At 40.4% G+C, this 24,728-nt stretch overlaps 1 protein-coding gene across 1 annotated transcript; it reads right to left on the reverse strand.

Moving 5' to 3' along the window:
* Window positions 1-142: 142 nt before the first annotated feature.
* Window positions 143-22,214, reverse strand: LOC101174746 (E3 ubiquitin-protein ligase Itchy). Its single transcript, XM_004070240.4, has 24 exons — window positions 22,069-22,214; window positions 19,730-19,821; window positions 19,034-19,175; window positions 17,328-17,452; window positions 14,236-14,370; window positions 14,112-14,157; window positions 13,864-14,036; window positions 13,399-13,621; window positions 13,196-13,291; window positions 12,146-12,320; window positions 10,140-10,209; window positions 9,616-9,700; window positions 9,412-9,540; window positions 8,220-8,292; window positions 6,050-6,121; window positions 5,819-5,907; window positions 5,569-5,728; window positions 5,342-5,475; window positions 4,104-4,244; window positions 3,858-3,978; window positions 3,671-3,775; window positions 3,499-3,595; window positions 3,336-3,408; window positions 143-2,023 (listed from the first exon to the last, which is right to left on the reverse strand). Exons 2-24 carry the CDS (start codon window positions 19,797-19,799, stop codon window positions 1,924-1,926), a joined length of 2,634 nt encoding a protein of 877 aa, XP_004070288.1. The 5' UTR covers window positions 19,800-19,821; window positions 22,069-22,214; the 3' UTR covers window positions 143-1,923.
* Window positions 22,215-24,728: the final 2,514 nt, after the last annotated feature.

Consider the following 24,728-nt stretch of genomic DNA (forward strand, 5'->3'; position numbering starts at 1 on the left):
TTTAAGATGAACTAATGCACTTATGGGAATTCCCAACAAATCCTTGATTGAATCTAGAATCCATCATTTCCCCCAGTTCCCCCTAAAATACACAAATGTCTAAACTCTTTGACATTTTTTCTTCAAAGAAAACTCTAAAATATGAAGCACAGATTTTTAATTTATTAATGTGACACTATTTTACACAATTTTTCATGTACATCAGAAATTAAACATGGAAAGAAAATAGAGCAATCTTATTAAAACCTTTTACAAAAGAATAATTGTTATTGACACCATTTACAGCTTCTCTACATGTGCTGGAGAGTGACAGTGGTTTAGTGGGATTCCGAGGATGTTGGAGGAATAAAACACTATAAAGAGGGACGCCTATTGATTTGTACACATCGACTCCATCGCTGAACTTTATGGCGACTAACCAGGAACAGTGTCCTACGAGTGCGTTTACCTATCACACCATCTTGGTCTCAGCAGCTCTCCTCTCCAAAAGGCCCAGTTTCTCCACAGGAATCTTCTAAAGAGCGACGCTCTGGTCTCTGACGGTCAAACCCCAAAAAGATGCTCCACCGTCGCCCAGGAAACGCCTAAACCGAAACCTGAGAGGCTCAGTGCCGAGTGCCGCCGTCAGAATTACACGCCTGAAGCCGGCGATCCTGCCATCTCACAGAGTCATTAAATAGAAAAATATAAACTAGCTGGTTAGTTTATTACATCGTCTAAAATGTTTACCAGATGTTTCCCAAAAAGAAGGATTAATACCTCACAGTTTTTCCTTTCCACACACGCACACTCACTCGTAATCTGTGAAATAATCTGCTAAAACGGCTCTGCTGGAGGTCTACTATCAGTGGTAGAGAAGTCTTAATCTTTACCTCAACTAAACATTCATTTATGTCCCTCTGGTGTTTTTCTAAAGAGAAAACACTTAAGTTCAGAAGGAAAATGCTCTTTTTTTTTTAAAAAAGAAAAAAAAGGGGGGAAAAACTAAACAGGTTTTTAACATCATATTGCTAAATTTGTAAAAATTTGCCATTTTTTATTCATTTAGAGGCATGCCACGAAGCATGACACAGGCTCTAATCCCACTGCTACATATCTAGAAGAGCTACATGCAACTCCTTTTGTCAAATAAATCCTAAACTTTCTGTTGGTTCGACTTTGTTTTGGTGTTTCATTCATCTGATTTAATTCCAATTCCGGTTCTGCTTTAAACCAACGATGTCGGTTAAAAACTTGAAAATTGAATTAAAGCTAAAATGAGGGGTTCTCACTCTCACTCTGATCTGTAAGGTCCCCAGGTTTGGCCCTATAAAACTAGGGTCCGGTCAGAGTCGCTTCACATTTGTCACCGCCACTGCAAACCATGGAGGCCACAAGAATCCATTCACAGGTCAAACATCACCCAGAGCAGATAATAAAAGCAGCCAGTCCCAAATCTCTTTCAAGCACCAGGATTGTCTGTTTTTTAATCATTAAGATGGAGCGCTGCAATCTGTTTCAATGATGCATCTTTTATTAAACTTATCTTAAAAAGAGATCCACCTAAATGATTAGTAAAGATGCAGATTAAAGTGCAAGTCTAGCTAACAAAGTAGTTTACTCTCTGGAGGAGAACTCCAGTGAAAAATAAAGCTCACCTTCTCAATCCTGCACGGAATTTTCTTTAAATAATAATGTTATTGCTAAAACTGAAGCTCTTTAGGACCCAGAGGGTCCCCCGACTGCCGGTCAAAGACTCTGCAGGTATGCTGAGCAGGTGTCATGGAAGGTGAAGTTTGGGGATCTCGAGCATTCTCAGAGACTGGAGCCGCTCTGCAGAATCAGAAAGGACATTTTACACCGGCTCTTTCTGAAGAGGCTCCCTGATGCGAACGGTGCTGCGTTTGTCTTTGCAGACTCCTGCGGCCAAGCCTTAAGCGTCCTTCACTCCTGGCCGAAGCCTTCCGTCTCCTCGATGGCGAACATCACCTTCTCCTTCAGCTGCTCGTAGCTCTTGTAGGGCGGCAGGTCCAGTCTGTTGAAGCTGAGGAAACAACATAAATGAGTTCTTGGGACCGGTTTTATTTGGCTGTAGGGGGAAAATGTCAACTTCTGACAAACCAGGTTGTGATCTGAGGTCATGCGGAGTTCATCGACTCCTCCATTTCAAGGTCTTAATTAAATTCCTTTTTGTACCAGCCAAGTCTTGTCTCAATATTGCTAGTGTGATTTATTGTTTTTGCAGTTTGCAGTCAAACTCTGAAGGATTGCAAGAGCTCCAAATGCAATTCATGCATCAAATTCACACCTGCAGGCTCTCCTTTGACAAATGTTTTCAGCCTCATCGCTGAAAAGAGTTGACTGTACATCTGCACATTTTCTCTACAATGCATTACTGCAAAAAAAATAAAAAGCGTTTCCTCTAAAAGACCGAATATAAAAGCTGATCATTAAAACCTGGAATCTCTTTCTTTCCCTTCACAGCAGTGGCAGACCGTGCATTGCACACCCGGGCCTTCAGTAGTGCTGCGTCTGAATCCCTCAACCGCTCATGAACCCTTTTACGATGCAGAAACGAGGTTTGCATTACATATTGAAAACTCCTGTAGCCACAAGAAATGCCTCTAAATAAACGGAATAAACTAAACTGTAAACAAATGTCGTTATGCCACTACAGCCAGCAAAAAGCATTGAAAAGAACCACAAAAATATGGAATATTACACAGGGATGGTCGGCGCCAAACACACAAATCTGTTCAGCTGCTTCATGATTCACTCAGATTTTTCTGATGAAGGGAGTCTAGGAGATCAGTGTGAGATTTTCCTGTTAAATCCTCCATGGATACATTACAGTCAGCTCTGTTTTAACAGAGACGGATCAAAAAGTTCTCCGTGGCTCTGTGTCAAACTGGACATGGCTGTGTGTGACTTCATCAAACTTCTGTCCAATCAGAAGGTCTGAATACTGTGACACTGCCTAAGCCAGCTAGAAGGCCCTGCAGACGCCAACTCAGAATCTGACTGGTTGAAGGAAATGGATGACCAACATTGATTTTGCATTGAAAGGCCTGCAGAACTCACATTGAAGGCCTCTTTAGCTCTGACTCTGCCTGGCAACAAAGAACAGCTGAAATGCGATTGGTTAAATGCTCCAACCTCTGTCTGCAAGCAGCGTAACCATCATAAACAGAATAAAATAGAATGGACAGACCATTTGGAATGATTTAATGAGTATGCATGGACAAAATATAATTAACATGTGATTCAGACATTTTTTAGAGAAGGTCTTGAAGGCCCTGACGGCCCACCACTGCTTTACAGTATTGTCTGTTTGGCTGCTGTGAGCAGGAACTCACCATGTGTGACTCCGGGGCAACCAGTTTTCTTTTCCCACCTTCTCAATGCAAAACTTCTGAGGCCCGTTGCTTCCTGTTAGAAGAAGCAGTGACTCAGCTCAGACTATTCAATTTCACCATGTTTTGGCAGCAAACCCCAAAAATGTGTTGCTGTTTTTTTTACCCATAAGGTCGGCGAAGCCTCCGACGGGCAGACGACAGGTGCCGGTGACAAACTGCAGCAGTCTCATCCTCTTCTCGTTGTCCATCTCCTTCACAAGCTGCAGGGGGAAAACCTTGTAAATCCACACAGAGGAAGAGCAAACCTCATCCTCCCGAAAGGGTTTGACACCGACCTGCCAGAACCAGAGGATCTGTTTGCTGTTCCGAGCGTAGTGCCTGTAGATGGTGTTTCTCTGCCAGTCTGCAAGGTCGATGTCCTGCATGCCACACAGCATCACCTGTGGAGGGAAAGCAGCAAATTAAAAGTGACTCACCAAACTGCTTTCTGACGTACTGATCGTTCCTGAGCAGCAATCACACCTCAAGTTCTTTGGCATCAAAGTACTGTAGATACTGCTGAGGGAGGACCTCGTTGAAGCCCTCAAAAAAAGCTTGTGTTTGCTCCTCCACACCTCTGGACAGTCGCCACTCTGCTACCAGCCTGGAGGAGGATTTCCAAACAAGCAAACACTGAAATGTCTGCTTTTATTTATTATTCAAACAGCAGAAACTCAGAAAAAAATGACTAAAAATAAATGTTCAAGTCCTAAAGGGGGAAAAACTCACCGGATGTACTCCTCTTTGTTCTCCTCTGTGACTTGGATGTCTCCTCCTCCTGGCTTGAGCTCATGGGTGGTGATTTCTCCAAGAATCTCTTTGTCCACAGAGAAGAACATCTCTAAGCAGCACTCCTCGATGTTGTTGTCCCTAAACACCAAAGAGAAATTTACAGCTCTAGAACCAAGAAAACCCCTTTGACCTCCAGGGTTAGGAAGACCAGGGATGGCCACCTCTGACCTAGAACCTTAAAGTGTTGCAGTTCCTCAAACGACCACTGGCGGCTGATTTCCCTTTGATTCCCAGGTGAAAAAGCCAGATCCTGTAAATCAGTGGTCCCCAACCTTTTTCAGGTTTTATTTATTTTACAATATTTCAATGGACCGGCCTGTATGAGGCTGAAGTGGGCGTCTGATTTTTGTTTTCAGTCTCCAGTTTCCCTTCACTTCCAGGGGTAAAGTTTATCTTCATTCTCTGTAAAATATCTGCAGCTTCTCAAAGGAAACATTAAAATGTCACATAGATTTTCCTTTAACTGTCACTTAAACTGGTATTTACTAAATGTAAACATAAACCGCTTTATAAGAAGCATCCTGTATTTCTTTGGTTTCTAATCCTGTCAACTGCGGGGATGAATGTTTTTTTCTGTGTGTCTGTTTTGTTAATATTGGAGCTAAAAACTTGTCCGTAATCACGATGTTTGATGTTTTCTTAATTGGCAAGAGAGTGAATAAATGGAAAAAACTCGCACTTAGCTTTGTCCCATCAAATCTCTTTTCTCTGAGTATTTGTATGTCTAAGTAAGGCAGGGAATTATATCTTTGGCAAGATTTTGTTTTTTGAAAATAAATACTTTTTCATATTTTAATCCTTAATTGCTCACGAAAAAAGAAAGATTGAATGTAATTTTAGCCCATGCTAGAAAGACCCATGTTGATGGCCTTATATTTGCTTAAAGCGGTGACAACTACGTAGCTTGAACGAGTGATGACTGCCGCCTCCTCCTCCAGGTTTCCATCATTTTAGTTAGTACCATTACGGGGTCTCTGAATGATCTCAAAGTTTCATAAGCAGATTGTAAAAGATCCTAAAGAACCAGCTCATCTGAACAAAAGCATCTGGTTTTAACCTGGTAAATGTTGGCATCACTAAGCAGCTAAAAAAAGATTTAAAAAATGACAGGATCTCTAATACAGAAATGATTTTGTTACTGAAGACTTTATAAAAAAGTGGCAGTTTTTACGTACTTAATCCACATGAGAGAGTTGTAGAACTCCGGATCAATCGACTCCAGATCTTTGACCGCCAAAGGCTTGTTGAGAATGCGCTTGTAAAAAGGCAGCGAGAAACCCGTATTGATGAACTTCCCGTGAAAGAGAGCCTGAGGGATTCAAACGACATTCGATTAGAACAAGAAAGCCTCTGCGGCCACAGCAGTAACACATTTCTTCTCATGGCGGTCGTGACTGCGAACCATGGCAATGAAGCGCCCGATGAACCTGAAGTACTTGAGGTGGTCGGGGTTGATGGAGGAAGCAGGGTTGATCTGAAGACAGTAGTTATCTTTGCCGGCGTATTCAAACAGGCAGTACATGGGGTTCAAAACCTCGTGTGACAGCAGGAAGAACCACTCCCTGCAAGAAAGAAACCACCAGTTATAGAACGACGTCCCTACTACTACTACTACTACTACTCTGACCTTACAGAGACCAGTCTGATCTTACCTGGCAACGCCTCCATAGTCGAGGCCTTCCTCTCCAGGAAAAATGATCCACAGCCTCCTCCGCAGATCCGGAGCGTTGATACTCATGATCTAAAACACATCAAAGCAGATGATGCAGTCAACAGCTTTTCTGCAGTTTTATTTAAAAAATATAATGAGGCAACGCTCTTTGGTTTAGCACAAACATGGGTTACTATTAGAACACCAAAGTGTCAGACGGGGGACAGGGTACCTGCTGGAAGGAGTCCTCAAACAGGTTCTTCCTGGTTACGTTGATCTTGATGTGTTGAGGCAATGCCAGTTGCTGGATTTAAAAAACAAACAAAAAAACACATCAACTCCTGCTGCCTTCTGTGTGCTTTAAAGCTTTAGCTCCAATTTTCAGTCAAATGGAGATTAAATGGAGACAAACACTGATGGAACAGTTCAGACACTAAGTACTTTTATTATCATAAATCGTAAAGGAAGAAACTAAACTATTACAACAGAAAGGGGCAGATTCTTTGTTTCTGTCCCTTTCATGCATTAGTTCCATTTCCTTTTCTGTCATGGAGTGGTATAGCTTCTATTTTCCCATCAGCAAGCTTTTATTTTGGAACATGATCGTGTAAACAAGTCATCTGCCTGTAGCGCCTCAATAATTCTGACCAGGTTCATGACCGCATCCCATATCAGCCAAAAATTTCAACCTCGGTAGAAAATGCGCTTCTACCACATAGAAATGAATTTGATGCTAACACAGGGTGAGAGATTCCCTGCTTTCTACTTCCTGATTAAATAAGTTTAACAGTCATTCCACATTCAGAAGATGTGCATGTTAGTGACTGAATGTGTACTCACATTAAATGTATACATGTTGAGTGTCATTCACTTTAATTTAAATACTTGTTTAGGAAAAATAATGTAGTTGTGTGCTTAATGAGAGAACACAACACGACCTAGATTTTTCCCATTTTATTCATAATCTGATTCTGAAGGTTTTATTTTGGAAAACTACTGGATTCTGTTGAAAATCCATCCGCAACTTTCTTAATGCAGCTGCGTCGCCCTCTACATTAAAGCCCCCAAACTAGCAAATTTAACAAAAAAAAAAAAAAAAAACAAAGAAACAAAAGTTTCCTTTAGCAGAAAAGATCCAGAGAGGAAACAGAAGGAGAGCATTTCACTTCAAAATAAAAGACAACTGCATTTGGCAGACAAAAACCAGAAGTCTTTACTCCAAATAGGGATTCACTTATTTATTGTTCTCACAGACCATAATAAATAGTAACTGTTAATAGTAACTGTAATGTTACGAGGAGGCTGCTAATAAAGTTGTTCAAACAGTGGATCCTTGTTTATTATACTTAGAAAATACCAGTCTTGGTTTCGTTTTTATCCGTTGCACCTTTAAAGTTGGACGAGGCTGAATTTGGCATCCGATTTTTTTTTGTTTCCACTTTGACAGTTATGAGCATGTCCACAGTCCGTCCCGTCTTCAAATTTCTACAGACTCGTGTCATAAAATCAATGATGGCAATTTGTAAGAACTGTGTTTGATTTCTTGGTCGTGATTGGCTACATTCGGTTGTAGGCGGCGATAAACCTGCAGCAACAACCTGTGGATGCTTGAAGTTCAGAGCATTAAAGGGCCAAATGTGGAGAACAGATTTATTTGTTTCTGTGATCAAAACCACAATGGTTTGTAATTCTGCTTTACATATTTATTTGTGCTATTTTTCTTTTCATTATATAAACTTAGATGTTTACAGTGAGCATCGTCTCATGTATAATATGTAACTTTTAAAATTAACAGAGAATTAATGTGGACAAAAGATTTATTCTATTTTATTTTTTTTACAGACAGACTGTGTCTTTTTAATTTCTGGTTTACAAATATGAAGTTTACAGTAATTTTGGTATAATAAAAGTATTTTTGTTCTATACGATAAATGATAAGTATCCCATTGCGATAATATTTTTATTAAATACTTTATTTGCATTAAAGCTAATTATAAGGTTTGAAAGAATGCAGGCCGACTCTCACAGATTTTCACCTCACAATATCTGGCCCTATTTGCAAAAATGTTTGGACACGCAAGAGTTAGGAGAAAATCTACATCACTTTTTATTCATTCCTTAATTAAATCTAGAGCTCAAGTGAACTTTAAAGCAGCTGCAGATATTTTTGAGAGGATAAAGTCCAACTTTATCTTCAAGAGTTAAGGGAAACTGGAGGCTACAAAAATAAAATCCGACGCTCAATTCAGCCTCGTCCAGGCCGGTCCGTGGAAATTATTGTCTGTTATTAAACCTGAAAAACGGTTGGTGGCCTCTGGTCTAAATGCTGAGGCATGACGGCATCCTCCTGTGAGAATACAGAGAATGTAACTACTAGAGTCTGTAGATTGTTGTGGACTCACCTGGCACCAGAACCTGAAGTACTGGATTTTGGCTTTGAAGTCTCGAACGTAGGTGATCTGAGGTCCATTTTCCCTGTAACAAACATGGTAAGTGTAACGTATTGTGTGTCATCACGGAAATAGTTGACAATTGGTTGCTAGGCAGCAAGCAGACTTTGACCAGACAGTTTTAAAGTGTCATTCTGTTTTCCATGTCCGGACTGTTTTTTTCCCCACAAAAGTGGCCAGATTTTTGGAATTTACCCTTGTAAGATGCAACAGAAATATATAAAGCTATAAAAATCCAGACTCAAAACCGATCTGTTTAAGCTCGCATTTCCGGAACACAATTTCTCATCTTCTGTCAACTGATGAATCCAATTTATTTATTGTTTTTAACATGTTGTGATTTTATTGTTTTTTACCTCTAACTTTGTACGGTGACCTTGGGTGTTTTGAAAGGCGCTTTTAAATAAAATGTATTATTATTATTATTAAAAACGTGGATATCATAAAAGATGTAAGAATTTTATGAAAAATCGAGTAATCTTGAATTTCAGCTATAATCTGGAAGTCATTCATGCAGGAACGGATTTCAGGTTTTTAAGACGCGATCACGTCTGCAAAGAGGCGAACGCGTCTAGGTTTTATCAGCTGGAAAAGCCGCGGCCTCGTGGTTCAGATGATCGCATATCAGAAACAAACAGGTTTTCTTTTTCACTGCAGGAAACTGGTGCATGACTTCTGCGGTCTGGTGAACCACGCCCGCAGATAAAACACGTCCATTTGAGTGAACGCCACATTAGCTGGAAACCCAAACCTCTTTAGGTTAAAAAAAAAAAATCCTCTTCTTCATGTTTTGTGCAAATGCATTTCAATAAGATTACTACTCAGGATTGTGACATTGCCTGCAGATTGATGATCTGAAAACGCTGCTACTGATGGTACATCAAAAATGAGAGAGGAGGAGGAGCTACGGTTAAGAAATGACATTTTAATCCAGTTTTAGGATGAGTTCATTTTTCTTTTACTCTGCCCGTGATTTGCCGAACTCTCAGATTAAACGGGGAATGCGTCAAGATGATTTGCGTACAATGTTCCCCAAACAAACATGCATTTGTAGGTTTGGAATTTCTGTGTACGTTGGTACCAAAGACTGAGCTTAACTGTGCTTTAAAAGAACATCTACGTCTTTAAAAGCGGTCAGACGTACAGGGAGGATTTTCCAGTGCGAGGGTCGATGTAGGTGGTGCTTCTCCTGTTGTGGTCCACAAAGTAAGGAATGCCATCAACAGTGAACCTCATCTCCCATCCTTCAGGAAGAGGCTTTTCATTCAACAACCTGAGAAGTGACATCAGAACATCAACTTTCGTCCTTTTCAGGAGGCGGCGGGGGAATCTGTGAGCACATGCCTACCCCTGTGTTCGAGGGTCTTCCCACTGAGTAGAACGGGTAGGATGATGCAAAAAATAGACTCTGCCATTGGCGTCTGTTCTCTTCTCTGAAAGGAAAGCCAGTCAGTGACTTAACTATGGTTGACAGGTTGATGGGTTTGCAGGATGAGGTTTAAAGTCATTAGCGGTTTAAAAAAAAAAAACCCACATTGCGTTTTTGCTTGCTAAGAGTCAAATCAATAGTATTTCGATTTTCATTTTTTCAAAACTGCAGGAAATCCACTGTAGATGCAATTTCATTAGCTGGCAGGATATTTAAACTACATCAAACTGCATTCATTTGACTTTAATGTAAAGGAAAAATCCCAAAAAAACATTTAAATACAGAGTATATGGTTTATTAAGGTTCAATTAGGATGCTGCTATAAAACAAACCGAAACTAGTTTACACTAAACAAATTCAAGAGGAACCAAACTTGTAGCAAAGAGTAACATAAAAACTGCTCCATATAATTGTCCTGGTTTTGAAACTCGAAAAAGTCTCACCCCATCCAGCTGGTAGAGGTCCAAGAGGATCAAACTCCTTATTTTGAGCGGCTGCTGCCGGATCTTGTACCTGCACAGAGAATTATTATCAATAATCAAGTTCCATAACAAACATCACGGATTAGAACCCAAAGAGAACCAGAACAATTTGGTCTTGATCGACTTTGAGTCAAAAATAAATTGCAACACTAAATGATTAAAGCTTTTAGCCACACGTATGGGGGATTGACCCGTATGGCTGCTGCAGGTTTTTGGATTGTCCGGTCCATGGAGGGTCCTAGAGAGGAGCAGTCTTAAGGGAAGCGGTTCCCTTAAGGCTCGTACGGCCACCTCAAGGAACGTCATGAAAATGGAACGTACCATTGTGAATTGTGAAGCACTTGTTAGGCTAATGGACATTGCACGCACTTATGACATACAGGTGATTCTGTCGTACGGTAGTGATGAATGGATGGCACCCCTTGTAATTCACGAAAGTGCCAACCGTTTGAAAACTGATCATGAAGGAGATCGTAATTACGGTTTGTGCCCGGCTGGAAATAAATAAAACAGGGTCTTTCATACACTATGTAACCAAAAGCATTGGCTCACCTACCTGCCTTGACTCAAATATGAACTGAAACCATCCCATTCTTAACCCATAGAGTTCAATATGATGTGGATCCACCTTTTGCAGCCATCAATTGAATTCAACTTATTTTTTTTATGTAGCCCAATATTACAATAATAGTTGACTCTGACTGACAGAGGTGTTCTGTCGGGTTCAGGTCAGGACTCTGTGCAGGCCAGTCCAGTTCATCCACAGTAGACTCTGTCATCCATGTCTTCATGGACCTTGCTTTGTGCACTGGAGCACAGTCATGTTGGAAGAGGAAGGGGCCGCTTCAAACTGTTCCCTTAAGCTTGGGAGCATGGAGCTGTCCAAAATGTTTTGGTATCCTGAAGCATTCAGAGGTCCTTTCACTGGAACTAACGGGACAAGCACAAGTCCTGAACAACAACCCCCACACCATGATTCCTCCTCCACCAAATTATGTGGCTCGGTTGCAGCCGCTCGGCCGTGGAAACCCATTCCATGAAGCTCTCTGCATACTGTACTTGGACTAATCTGAAGGTCACATGAATTTTGAAGCTCTGTACAAATTGGCTGTGCAGAAGGTCAGCGACCTCTTTGCACTACGCGCTTCAGCATCCGCTGACCCCTCTCCATCAGTTTACGAGGTCGACCACTTGGTGGCTGAGTTGCTGTTGTTCCCAAACTCTTCCATGTTGTTCTGTTAGAGCTGACAGTTGACTGGAATATTTAGGAGCCAAGAAACATCAGTATCAGATTTGTTGCACAGGTGGCGTCCTATGACAGTTCCACGCTGGAATTCACTGAGCTCCTGAGAGCGGCCCATTCTTTCAAAAACGTTTGTAAAAACAGCCTGCATGCCTGATTAATTTCATACACCTGTGGCCAGGTCAAGTCTCAGGACCTGATTGTGATCATCTGGATGGGTGAGCCAATGCTGTTGGTAATAGTGTGTATACTGGAAAGAGTGTAAGAAAAAGCCTAAAGAGTAAGATTTGCCAGATTTTCCCCGCTTTAACATTTCGCACCAAGGCTCTTCCAGGTTTCCCTCGAAAAAGAGAATTGATCTCAATGAGACTTCCTGGTAAAATAAAGGGTAAATTCCAAATGTAGATTGCAGTAAACAGTAGAAAAAGAAGTAGCCCCTCCCTGCTTGTCCAGTGTGAACACCATGAGAACGTGTTCAAGAACCGGGGTTTATCGCGTGTCAAATGTCCAGACAGAATTTAGTTTTTGGCATTGGACAAAGACTTTTTTTTCCACTTGTCGAGTTCATATAAGAAAAAAGGTTTATGCACCATCCCATTGTCTACACAAAATATGTTATTCTCCTTTTAAGACAAAATATCCTGCATACTGTTTATAAAAAATAACGTGTACGCACACCACAGTCAGTGGCTTTCCTTTGACCCGCTGACACACGGCGTCTTACCCCGTAGATGAACCTTTGGTTGAACTGCTGCATGGCGCCCTGCAGCTGGCTGCGCTGGTGCTGCCACTGCTCGTAATTTCGCACCGTCTCCATTGTGGGACGCTGCCACGTGGTCGTCCGTGAGATGTGGTCAACAAAATAGACCCGCCCCATCTGGTCGACACGGCGCTCCCAGCTGGGGGAAAAAGAAATGCTCCTGTTAAGCTAGAAGAACATCAAGGTGCTTTAAGACGAGACTGTTTGGTATTAAGACAATAACAGGTACTGAAAAAGTGAGGAGATCATTATGGTTCTGTTGTTTGCAGTTTGTTGACAGTATGCACTGTAGTTGCAGTGACATCAGAGAGACCCGAAGCTGAGCTGAAAACAGAACAGGTTATACAGGTAAAGCTGCTGCAGCTGGAAGCTACCATAAATACATAATGGAACCACATTGTTCCTTCCGTCTGAAGAGGCAGAAGCGTCACATTTGTCTCAGAGCTACAATTTTGAAAAATGAAGTGAGTTTCAATTTGAGCGCACTTTAAAAATGTTTTGAGGTAAACAGATACAGCTTTCGCTCTAACGTTCTTCAGAATTCTATAAAAGTCCTAAACTCATTGATGTCAATAACAAAAACGTTGAGCAAACATCTCAGATTGAGTGTGACACACGGTCACATCCTGAGTGGTTTCTGGTTAAAACATGTTTTCAAGCCTCTTTTGTGACTCATTCTAATCTTTACCGAAAACAGGAAACAGAAGCCAACAATGACTGTGGAAACTACAAAAAGCCAGCAAGACTCTTTCTCAGCTCAGACCGCAGTAATTATTTTTATTAAAAGAATTCTAAATAAATAAACGGATAAAGGTTCTCATAAATCTGACTTCAGGCCAGACTTTGATTTTAGTCTTGTGAAGGTACTTTCCAGAGTTGTCGCCCTTAACTCAGAGAACAATTTCTTATCAGAACATTCTAAATCAAATGTTTCTGTGAAACTGAAACTGATGATCTCCATAAAACATAGGCAAAGTCCTGAAACACTAGTACAATAGGGCAGGACTCTGTTACCCAGGAGGCAGTGGTTCAGGACGATCCCATGTTGTTCGCTTCTCCACGTGATCCACATAATACAGTCTGCCGTTCTGGTCCACCCTCTGCTCCCAACTAGAAAAAGCAGAAAACGCTCGCTGATGAGCTGCCAGTTAAATGCATCTGGTTTATTGATCTCTGCCGCTTGGTTTGTCCGTAAAGAGTTGGAAGTGAGAGCTAACCCAGGTGGCAACGGTGCGGTGCTGACCGCCGGGACTCTGGGAGGCAGAGAGGGGGTGACGGCGCCGGGCGCCTGCCGTCCCGCCGCGGCGGTGGAGCCTCTGTCCGAGCCCGCTGAAGGACTGGAGTCGGGCGGGGGTCCTGAGGCTGCTGCTGGCATGGCTGCGTCAGGCGTGGGCTGGCCGTCAACACCTTCTGCTGGAGCAGAGCCATTTCTAGACGGAGCTGAAGAGATATTCCAGATTAGTAGATACTAGATTACAGAAGATCAGAACACACGCTCTGAACAGTAAGCAAACTTTTTAAAAAAATATTCTTGGATTTTTCAGTGCAGTGTTGCATAAATTCAGCTTTTATAGGAATACAAACGGGTGAGTGAACTCAGAGTAAATGTTTGACATCGGCAGGATTGTACAGTCGTGGCAGAAGTGCATGAACTTTATTCCCAACGCAGGACGGGTTCAAACCTGGGGAAGAGGTTGGTCTACGGGGCATTGGAGGAGGTGGTCTGGACGGTCTCGCTGGTCGGACGGGCTTCGCCACCCCTGATGGAGACCCTCTGCTGTTCTCCGTCCTCTTGACGATGGGTGAAGACCTCTGTCCCACACTGTCCACGGCTGGAGAGCTGTCCCGGCTAGGTCTGTTCAGATGGACCAGAGTGAACACAAGAAGACTTCCAGGATGTGACGCCTTCAGAAAACCGGTTCATATGTACCTCACTGAAGGATCCCCGTTAGGCTGTGATTCTCCATTTGACGCCCCTAAAAATATTCAAACGCAGAACAACATTTACCGAAAAAAAGCAAAGACCCGGAGAGGTTCATTCCTCAGGGACTCACTGTGCTGGTTGGCCTCAGCAGAAGCAAACGTCTCGGGGTCGACGGTCATGCCGTCCAGGCAGACGGACAGATCTCCCACCACGTCTGAGGAGTCTCTGTCTGCGCTCAGCTGGAAAGTCTGCACCACCTCTGAAACTACAGTCAGACACAACACTGCCGTGAGCACAGCTCCGTTGGAAAGACACCTATAGTGGAGCTTCAGTCACCATTTATCACCATTAAACAGCAGAACATCCAGCAGAAAAAGAAAAGGAAATGTCAATAATCACAGAAAAGGAAATGAGAATAATCTAAACTATTAGGGATTTTTCTGCTTTATAATAAACAACCTTTTCCGCTCTTGACTTAGACTACAGTCCTTATTGTTAGCATTTCAAGAATACATTTCCAAAACAAAACTGCATTGCGAATTGATGAGTCAAACACAAAAATGTATAACCAAACCTGAAACAAAGACAGAACAGAAACCATGACTAAAAGTTGACAAAAGAAGGAGCAGACCTCAGTTTGTTTTTGGCGCCACTTTAGGGAATTCTGCACATGTGAATGAAGCTGTTAGCCTTCTTTTTTTTTTACATTACCAATCAAGTGTCACAACTGCAGAGGCATTGAGACAAGACAGATTTTTCCTACCTGGATGCAACACTATCCCTTAAATTGTTGTTCATCAGTGGCACTTGATGAGGTTTCACCGATTATTTTGGTGCAATTTTGCTAGTCTTTTCTTTTTAAAAGCTCATTGTGTTCTGTGTCCTGCGTCCAGGGCAATATGCGTATCGCCAAAGTCATCGAAGATTGCGATAAATGGTTACCATAAATATTTTAAAATGATCTTAGGGCAACTTAAAGTATTTAACGAATCAAATACATCCTAGGGTTGGGCAATGTCCCTTAAATTGGCAGTTGTTGATGTTGGCAGTAAACCATCGTGATGGACGGTTATATCGTGGGGTGGGGGGGGTGGGGGTGCTATTTTTAATTTTTCGTTATTATATAATTATTACTCATTGTTTTTTACTTTTATACTTTAACAAATAAATAAACAAAATAGAAAAGAAGCAGTCGCTCCTGCACCTGATTAGTCAGGTGGACCGGTGGACAGAGCGACCGTGTCTCTGAGCAGACGGACTTTGTGTTTGAGGGGAAGGGAGGATGCTTTGTTACGTGTGCGTTATGTGTGGGGGACATCTGACTGCCATCCGTCCTGCAGCTCTAGGTGAACGAGCTACCGGACTCAGGAGAACCGGGTCTCCCGGTAAAAGTGTGTGTCCGGGCAGAGCTCGGACCGTCAGCTCACACAGCGGCTTTGGGGCGGTGTGTGAACTGTTCAAAGCAGAAATGCTGCTCATTCCTTAGAAACCGTTAAAACAATCACGTGGATTTGTGTTTCCAGTCGTGTCCCGACTAAATTAAGGCTGATGTTATTCCCACATGTTTATGTGCAGCCAAGATGCAGATTGCAGCATTTCCCGCATCGATATATGCTCATCAAAGGCTAAATGTTGTTAGCCCATGTTAGTCTTCTCCTAGCCCTGCCTTCTTCCGGGTCCGTTCTTCAACAGAAAAAGCACTGACCACATGGATTAAAATTAAAATGATGAGCGAACAGGCACTTCATAATAACATTAATAAAAGCACGTTTAGAAGATAATCTCGTATATTACGGAGCTGCCAGATATCTATGTATGCAGCCTCTCAGTGGAACTCGTTTCCTCTTCCGGTCTTTCAAACACTACACAAACATTTGTGAATGATTTATTCCAACCGAAATTGTGACCCATGTGAACGTTTGTTATAATCCGAAAACGTTTTTCTGGGCCCACGTACACAGTTGGATTCTAATCCGACCATTGATCCGATCAAGATATTTTGCACATGAAACCGGGGCTTATGGTGTCGACTCGCAGCGTCGTGGGGGCGTGGCATCATGATGGTGTCTCTTCATCGTGATGTCAGTCAGCCATCACGATCGGCACAACCCTAATCCATCCCTTTATGCATTTGACCAATCGGATGGAGCCCTTTTATTAGATGTTCGCCTTCAATGTAGACAAGGCTCACTTGGAGTATCATTTAAGGAATGTCGACTTGTTTAATTTAAACTGTTGGATGTTTTTGGTTATTTTGCTTTTTTGTTCATGTATCTGTATTATATCGTCATGGCAATATTGATCACTAATATCGCGAACTTTCCTTTTATCGTGCCCTGTCTACTGCACAGAATGAGTTCACATCTTACCAGATTTACATAAATCTTCAATCAGATCTTTGTTTTCTAACTGTTATACTTGACTTAATTTTCAATGGAGGTTTGAACTTTCGAAGGGTTAAGAGGGTTGGGGAGGGAAAAGTGTAAAAAAAATGTTCCTGCCTGTCTGAGAAAAGTGTATACAGTGTGTAGTGATGGGAATTAAAGCCTTAAAACTTTTTTTTTTTTAAAAAGCACCGACTATATTGCGGGTTTCACCTCACACAGGTTAATTTAAACGAGGGACCACTGTATAACCAAAAACTACACCGAGTTTGTTGAAAAAAACACTAAAAACTGTTCAGATGCTCAGAAATGATGAACCATGTTGACTGTTGTCTGACTTGTAGCCCATTGTCTGCTCTGTGATCCAGGGAAAGACATTTGGCTGTAAGGCGCATTAGCATAAACAGCTTCAGGCATTAATTGGTGTCATTGCTACTCTTCTACAACAGATGTGCTGCAGGAAAAGCCTTGGGTGATCAGGAAGTGGTGCATCTACCGAAGAAGACTGCTATGAAACAAAGCGAGAGAGTTTTTAGAGATGCCAATAAAAATCTAGTTTTCAAGTCTGATAAGATGAGCACATTATGTAAAAAGCAAAAAACCAAAGTGAATGAGTTTCAGACATCCATCCAGTAATGGGCCAACAAAGCTGAGCTCTAATCTACTTATTAGCTGGCTCACAATGACATAACAATCCCACGGGCCCTGAGGCTTTCTCTCCACAGAAGTGCGTACTTTTTATTCCATTTAATTCCATTTTAATTCTATAGCCCAACATTACTATGTTCTAATGGGTTTCATACACTAAGATTTGGTCTGCGCGTTTCCTTCCACTTACTTTTCATGTTATTAGACTTCAGTATTTCACTAATATCCAGGGTGGCGATGCCAAGCAGCACGTCAGACTTCAGCGGCTGGTAGCTCCACACCCGAAACACCAGCTTGCTGAACGGGGTCACGATCCTGTTGGGGAAAAAAGGGGTTACAAATCGTTTAACAGCATAAAAAAACAAACTTTCTTTAGCTTTGAGTGAACGGATAAAGTGTTGCTTAAGTGAATAATTTACTGTAAAACCCAGAAGCTAAACCAGGACAGCAGGTCTCTGTGACATGACAGCTGTTAATCCAGCGCCCTAAATGCCTGCAGAAGAAAACCGTGATCCTGTTACATGCTTTGGAAAACACATACTGTGTTTTCACTGACAAGCTATTTATCAGCAGAGTGTGAGATTTATGATGTATTTAAATGGCAACAAGTACAACCTATAAAACTTTAAAGTTTATATCAAGATTAATAAAACAAAGTGGTCAACAAATCATTACCTTCATAGGTAACCAAATGACCTAGATTTCATTTTTGAAGTGTTTTTAATGTTAATTGTATCCGTTTATAAATTTGTTGAACTCATTCTCATGTTTATCCTGAAAATAAACATTTATAACAGTGAATATTACCCACATTCATCATAAAAAGGAGTGAAAAACGTGCGAATTGCTGCTTTTACTGTCCTTTTCAGAGACTTTTGGTTGTGTTCTTCCAGAAGAAACAGTTTTTAGGAACAGTGTTGCCAACCTGCACTGATCCTCATCTGTCACATGCTTTTCCAGAATTCGTTTACCCAAAGAAAAGATTCACAAATTCTTCACGAATGACTTGGTTTTAAACCAAAATCCATCCAAAAATCCAGATGTTTTGAGCTCTAAAGAAGTGCACCACTTTTACCTAAAGGCTGAGAGTCAAACCAGTTTATCCAGACAGCTGGAATATTTAGAAAAAGTTCAGCTGCTTCCATTTAAGGTTTTTAAATTAACACTTTCTTCTTGACATCACCAACACAATGCTAACTGATAAGTCCATTTTAAAAACAAACTATGGCTAAAATGATTTAAAAAATGAACATTAATGAGCTGTAAACCTTCAAAAAACAGTGAATCTTTATCAAAGTCCCACTCCCATCATCTTTTGATCAGTTTTCAAAGCGTCCCCAGTGTTTCTAGGACATAGTTTCTGCAGAGCAGCAGAAGTTCCCTAGAAATTCACCTCCAGGTTGTAGGTGGGTCTGTTGGTGCAGAGTAACCCCACCCTACTTCGCCTTCCTGCCACTGAAAGCTTGGTAAAAGGAGCTTGTGGCTCGCCAAGCATATTTTCCACGTCACATATACGCTGTTTTTCAAACTGCATTTTTCTTCATCTGCTCCTGATTCACAAGGACTTGAATAAATAAATACTCAGAAATGCAATTTGAAGCTTAATTTTCCATATACATGTCTTCCATCATGAGAAATATGCTACAAGAACATGTTAAAAACAGGATTTCCATTGTAGTGTCTCTCCAAATACTTATGAGCTTTATGAAACAACAAGCTAACGACATTTAAAACATTAGGATGGGTATTTATTCAGAGGTTGATCACAGACTATGAATAAGACTGAAAGTGAACTGAAACGGTCCAACTATGCCTGAATCTTTATCGGTCAGCCATACTGACTGTTGGAACCAGCCTCCTATGCTGAATTTCTGTTTTTTTTCTTCTTCTACTTACACAGTGAGTGGTTGCTTCCACTTGGGGCTGTGGGTGTTGTTGCATCGTTCAGTTTTCTTGCATTGGCCGTCAACTGACAGTTCCACGTAAGGACTGGGACCAAACCAGTTCTTCTTGTTTTCTCTGAGTTTAGCTGAAAGCACTGGAACAGAGGAGAGACGCAGCATGATGAACAGTCCGATCGCAAAGGCAGAATGAAACAGTGAAAACAGGCACACACAAAAAAAAACTCCCAAAGGTTTCAAACTTTACTCCATTCCAATGCAAGAACTGACCTAAGAGGTCACAACTCGGAAAGCTGGAATTCTACTTTAATACACGGACAAATCAACATCTACAAGCAAAGCGTCAGGAACACACTAGTCACATGACATCCACTCACTTCCTGCATAAAAAAAAATTCTCCAGACAAAACTCTCCTATGTTGGTTCAAACAGAGAACTGTGTTTTTTTTCTTAGCATAAGCTAGAGCTTCCTAACATGCTAGGAATGCAATAAATATGCATTATTGTAGCATAGCTGCGAACCTACAGCTGCGAAATAAAACCTAAACCTGAAAGCTAAAATTCCAGAAAGTTCCTTTGTTACATCATTTACACCTTTTAGTTTCAAAGTGTGACAAAAATCCAAGGAAAAAGAAAATAATTACACGTTCCTCTGTGTGTGTGTGCACTCCTGGCAAAAGTGAAAACCTACCATTAATTTGCAGCTGTGACTTGAGAGGGAAACCATTGGAAGTGCCTGACTTGGCGAGCCCACTGGCCATGACATAAGGATGAGAAGAGGCCCTGCAGCACCAAAAGAAATACTATTAGAACGCTTCCTGCAAGGACGATGAACATGTCTTTACATACAAAAGTCTTAGACTGGCAAACTAATATACTCCTGATTCTTTCTAAAAAGCATAATCCTGTCATTTAGCAAAGAATTATTTCTTCTCATGGCTTCCACTGGAATCTTTTTAGAATATATCCTGGAAGGATAAATGTGAGTGCAGGCTTGAGTTTACACTGCTCACACTCAGTATTTGCACCACAGTTGTAAACTTTGAGTCAAGTCCTTTAAAAAAAACAAAAAAAAACTTTTAACCAACAGTTTCTAAATTTGCTACGACATATGAAATATGAACACACGCTGACATTTGCATTCAAAACAGAAACTAAGCCAGAGTAACGGGAAGTTCAGATCCATAATATCAGGAATAAAATCCACAGGACTGAATGAACCTTTGAGGAGATAACAAAAAAAGAAGCTAAATGTGACTTTCTTGAACCAAAAATCAGCATCTTTAACTATAAAATAGAGGCAGGAAAATGTCCAAAGTATAATTAACTTTCAATTTGGTGATCAAATATCAAATTAAGAATTTGATTTGCATTATTTTATTTATTTTGTTTTTTTTGAGGACATCTGTCTAGTATGGAAAATATCCAGAGGATTTCAGATTGTGATGAACATTAAAAATGTGCTTATTGGACCCAGATGGTGTTTTTTATTACACTTTAAGAGCCGCTGTAAAGCAATATTTATGCTTGAATCTCACAGACGGGAATGTTCTTTTAGAAAAATGTTTGCCCAACAAACATATGAGCAAGACTAAATCAACAATGACGGCCTTACGCAGGTAAATAAAACACACGATCTGTGTTTCAGCATGGCCAGTTTCCTCCAAACATCTCTGAATAATAGATGGTCCTCAGTCTGTCCGGCCCAGTGACTCAGGGCAACATGGGAGAAAGTAAGGGGCTGATGGGTAAACTTTCACTTTGATCTTTGTCAATAATTTAATGCAACCACCGACTTTGTTGCATAGCAAGAAGACTGACCGTTCTGTCAATGAAGGTGTTTTCCAGATATTAAAATTAAATTCCAACTTGATTTGCTTTTCCATTTTTAACTATCTTTAATCCCTCACAGTCTGATAATTAACATTTGTCTCGCTGTGGATTCCTTACGTGTTACATCTATTTTTATTTTAAAACAAAATCTGCTTTTTATGTCGAAAAAAAAAGAAATCCCTTAGAAATACTAAACTTGTTAACCGTTCACGTCACAGACATACTACCGCCCCATGACTAACACTGTATCAGCAAAACAGGTATAATTACACACTATAGGAATCAGGGCGTTAATCTATGTGCTTACTCAAAATATAGTCCTTTTTAAAGACAACTATCAGACGACTCAATTCATTATAAAGAGAAATGGGGGGGGGGGGGGGGGGGGTCTGGGCCTGTCAACAAGGGGTATAAATATGAAGCACTAACAGCTCAGACACTTTGGTCACGCAATGAGTTAATAAGTGTCCAGCTAAACCTGCAATAAAGACACAGAGGAACACGCCTCGCCGGGTTGCTGATAACTGCTGCTCGCGATCAGGCCTTCTCCAGAGGCTCCACTGATCCTAAGAGGACCAATCTATCCTGCCAGAGGAGATTCACGACACTCCTGAGCAGAAGACATGTCCCATAATGTCAATAAGGACGCCTGACAGGCGCAGTCAGATCGGGCCTCGATCCAACAGCATTTTTTCTTTTACTGCTGATTCACCTTCCTAGGTGGTTATTCCGAGTGTCTAAAGGTAAAATGGTCTATCGATCCTCAGCGTAGGATACTAATAGGTTTTTAAATGTTGTTGCTACGCGGAAAAAACAAAACAAAAACTAATTTCTTTCACTAACATGTCCCACCCAGTGTGGCTAAACAAACCTTACACACATAATTTGCTCCAGCTGAAAGTGTACTGTTTAAGCTAACGCTAACATAGCCGAATTCCTTCACCAAAACGAGAAGGAAACAAACAAAGTGTATAGATGCTGAACATGGAGCGGCTACATTTGCATTGAAGCTGCAGTTGTTATGAACGTGTTGAATGTCAGCTGGACACAAACAACCTGATGCCATCCCACAGAGACGGCTACTAGCTGCTAACCTGTTAGCCTGACGCGGGCTAGCAGGCTGGAGACCCCAAAGTCAGGCAGTCACAGACGGAGAGAAAAGTCCTCTGATTTATCAGGTGAAATTTATCGTCTCACCTTAATCCAGAAGATGGTGTAACGCGCGGCGATCAGGTGGTAAATCCTCGCGGCTTTCGTCGTTGTCGTTTCAGTCAGCCTTCACTTTTAGGAAGTAGAAACTTCCACCATCTTCGTAAGCTCCTGTCACGTGACCGAAACAAGGCGGGGTGCATAGGGTGCGCTCTTCCCCCCTCTGCGCGGTGATTGGACCAGAGGAGTGACGTAGATGAAACGCGTAATCGTGCCTAAACCCATCTCCCTTCCAATCAATTCATAGGAATCTGTTTCTGTAATGTTTCTTTTGTAATACATGTACCATCCCCTGGCATTCACGTTGTTATGACTATTGATCTTGTCACACATATTTGTTGTATTTGTTTTGAACAATAAAGTTTAAAAAAAACAAAACATCTCCCTTATTTTAAATGATATAAATTGGAAAGAATTGCGTGGATCCTATTTTGTATAAATAACAAAATTAAAGAAATACATGAAAAACATTCTACATAACATTTACACCACAAATTTTCAAATATAGAAAATAATTGTCGTTTTTGTATTGATTTCCCCGAATCAGTTCTTCACCTTTTCTGCTTTTGTAAATTTTCCCGTGAATTTTGGAAACGCTTTGTAAACATCAAATTTAATTGTAACATTATTATAAACTTCAAACAAATGCTCACATATTTCAATTCTGATGATAAAAAAGTAGAAAATAGTATGTATTTGTTACTTCTCCAATCTAAATCTTACATACATAAGTGCAGAATAAAAAAAAGAAAACTCCTAATTTATACTATTTAAGATAGAGATGCTTCAGTTTTATGAATACATTAAAAAAATTAACACATCCAAAGAAAGTTACACTGGAACAATTTGTGTTTTCTTTTGTTTGATATGTAATCCCTGCCTCTAAGAAAACTTTGTATTGTAAACATTATTTTTTTTAATTCTCTTTTATATATTTTATGATACTTTATTTCTTATCAGCAAATTCTATTTTTGATACATTTCTGCTACAATTACTACTTGATGTGGATGAGTAAGTTTGGAATGATGGCATTTATTGTTGCTGCTGATGATCTGTTTGATTCCTTGATGTTGTGTTTTGTAATTTAATGTTATGTTCAATAAAGCTTAAAAAAACCCATCTCCCTTATTTACATTCAAGCATTATTGAAATATTACAAATACGAAAATTCAAATGTTTACATAGATTACTTAGACATATTAAAAAAATTCTTGTTCTTCATTTATATTAGTTTACATACATTTCCTTACATACATGAATCTCTGGTATGTTTAAATCTAAGCATTTATGTATGACCACATTTATGTGTGTATTTATACTTTTCCACATGAACATATGTATTGTTTGTTCATTTTTTATAATAATATGTTTTTCAAAAGGTACTCTTGGCAAAAAGTAGTGCACTTGAAGTTTATTTTATTAATTAATCATAATTGAGTATAAGTATAGCAGGTATACTATAGACAATGTACGTATGGTGTAGGAAGTATGACTGAATACTTCTTCAGGCTAAATTGACAACGTTTTTTGTTACCAATATATATTAAATAAAAGCTGAACTTCAAGAATACTGTCTCACGTTTAATATAGACGTTGTGGTAACCATAAATACAAAAAAATACTTTCTGCTGAGATTGTGTGTTTACTTTTTTGTATTTCCAACTTGCCACACAAGCAGTTAAAGCAAAGATTACAGGACCGTCTTCACTGTCCTGAAGTCTGCAACTTTGACTTGAAATTCAGGCAATAAATATGTGTTTTACGAATGTCACAGCAATTTAACACTATAATATTGTATTGACAACTTTTTTTCTTCGTGTTGTCATCCCTTTTCTGCTGCCCATCATGGCCAGACGGATGCCCAGAACTCCCTGACCTCCTTAAAAGCATCCTGGAGTTTTGCCAGGAAAACCACAAGGTGGTCCCAGGACAGGGTCAACTTACTGCTGACAATACAAATCAAAGTCTTGCTCTGCTTGAACAGAGACTAAAAGTGGCACTTATCCCCAGACTATCTTTCACAGAACACAGGGAGGGAAAAGAAAGAACGCTTTCATACAAATCTAATATTTTATAACTTTATTTTATTGTCTGATTTATTAAATATTTGATTGTATAACCTTGTACTTTACCCTAAAGTGGGCTCACAACGTTTTCTAAGAGGCAGTACATTTTAAAAAATTCAACACATTGGCCCCCTCAGAGTGCTGGTGAAGTAAAACGAAATTTATACCTTTTATGCGCAGACGAGAAGTCCCTTATTTTGTAAAATCCTTTGGTGGCGCTGCAGAGTTTGACAGTTAAGTTTGTGTTCTTAGAAAGAGATGTTTATGAGAAAAGGCAGTTTGACATTGAACACAACTTTGTGTCTTTTTCCCTTTTACCTAATGATCTAAATACTTCAGCAGCATCTGATGATTTTGTCTCCAATCCTACAATATTGTATGCATGACATTTCTATAGAGAAAAAATGATAACTGACGTAGATTTACAATCTGAAGCATTTTAAATCCTCATTGACACACAGCTGTTTGCGCATGCTGTCCCTAACAATCAGTTTAAGGCAGACCCTCTTTATATTGCACATTCCATTGATCCATTCATGATTTGCAGTCTTTGTTTGGGCTTTTGGTCGTTTAGTCCCCGT

This window comes from Oryzias latipes, chromosome 7 (genome assembly GCF_002234675.1).
Source record: "Oryzias latipes chromosome 7, ASM223467v1".
Taxonomy (NCBI): domain Eukaryota; kingdom Metazoa; phylum Chordata; class Actinopteri; order Beloniformes; family Adrianichthyidae; genus Oryzias; species Oryzias latipes.

Coding starts and splice junctions, on each gene's coding strand:
- LOC101174746 (XM_004070240.4), bottom strand. CDS start 19,799: ATGGCCAGTGGGCTCGCCAAGTCAGGCACTTCCAATGGTTTCCCTCTC. Junction 13,622..13,863: donor TAGACCAACCTCTTCCCCAG/GTTTGAACCCGT, acceptor ATATCTCTTCAG/CTCCGTCTAGAAATGGCTCT. Junction 9,541..9,615: donor GAAGACCCTCGAACACAGGG/GTAGGCATGTGC, acceptor GTCACTTCTCAG/GTTGTTGAATGAAAAGCCTC.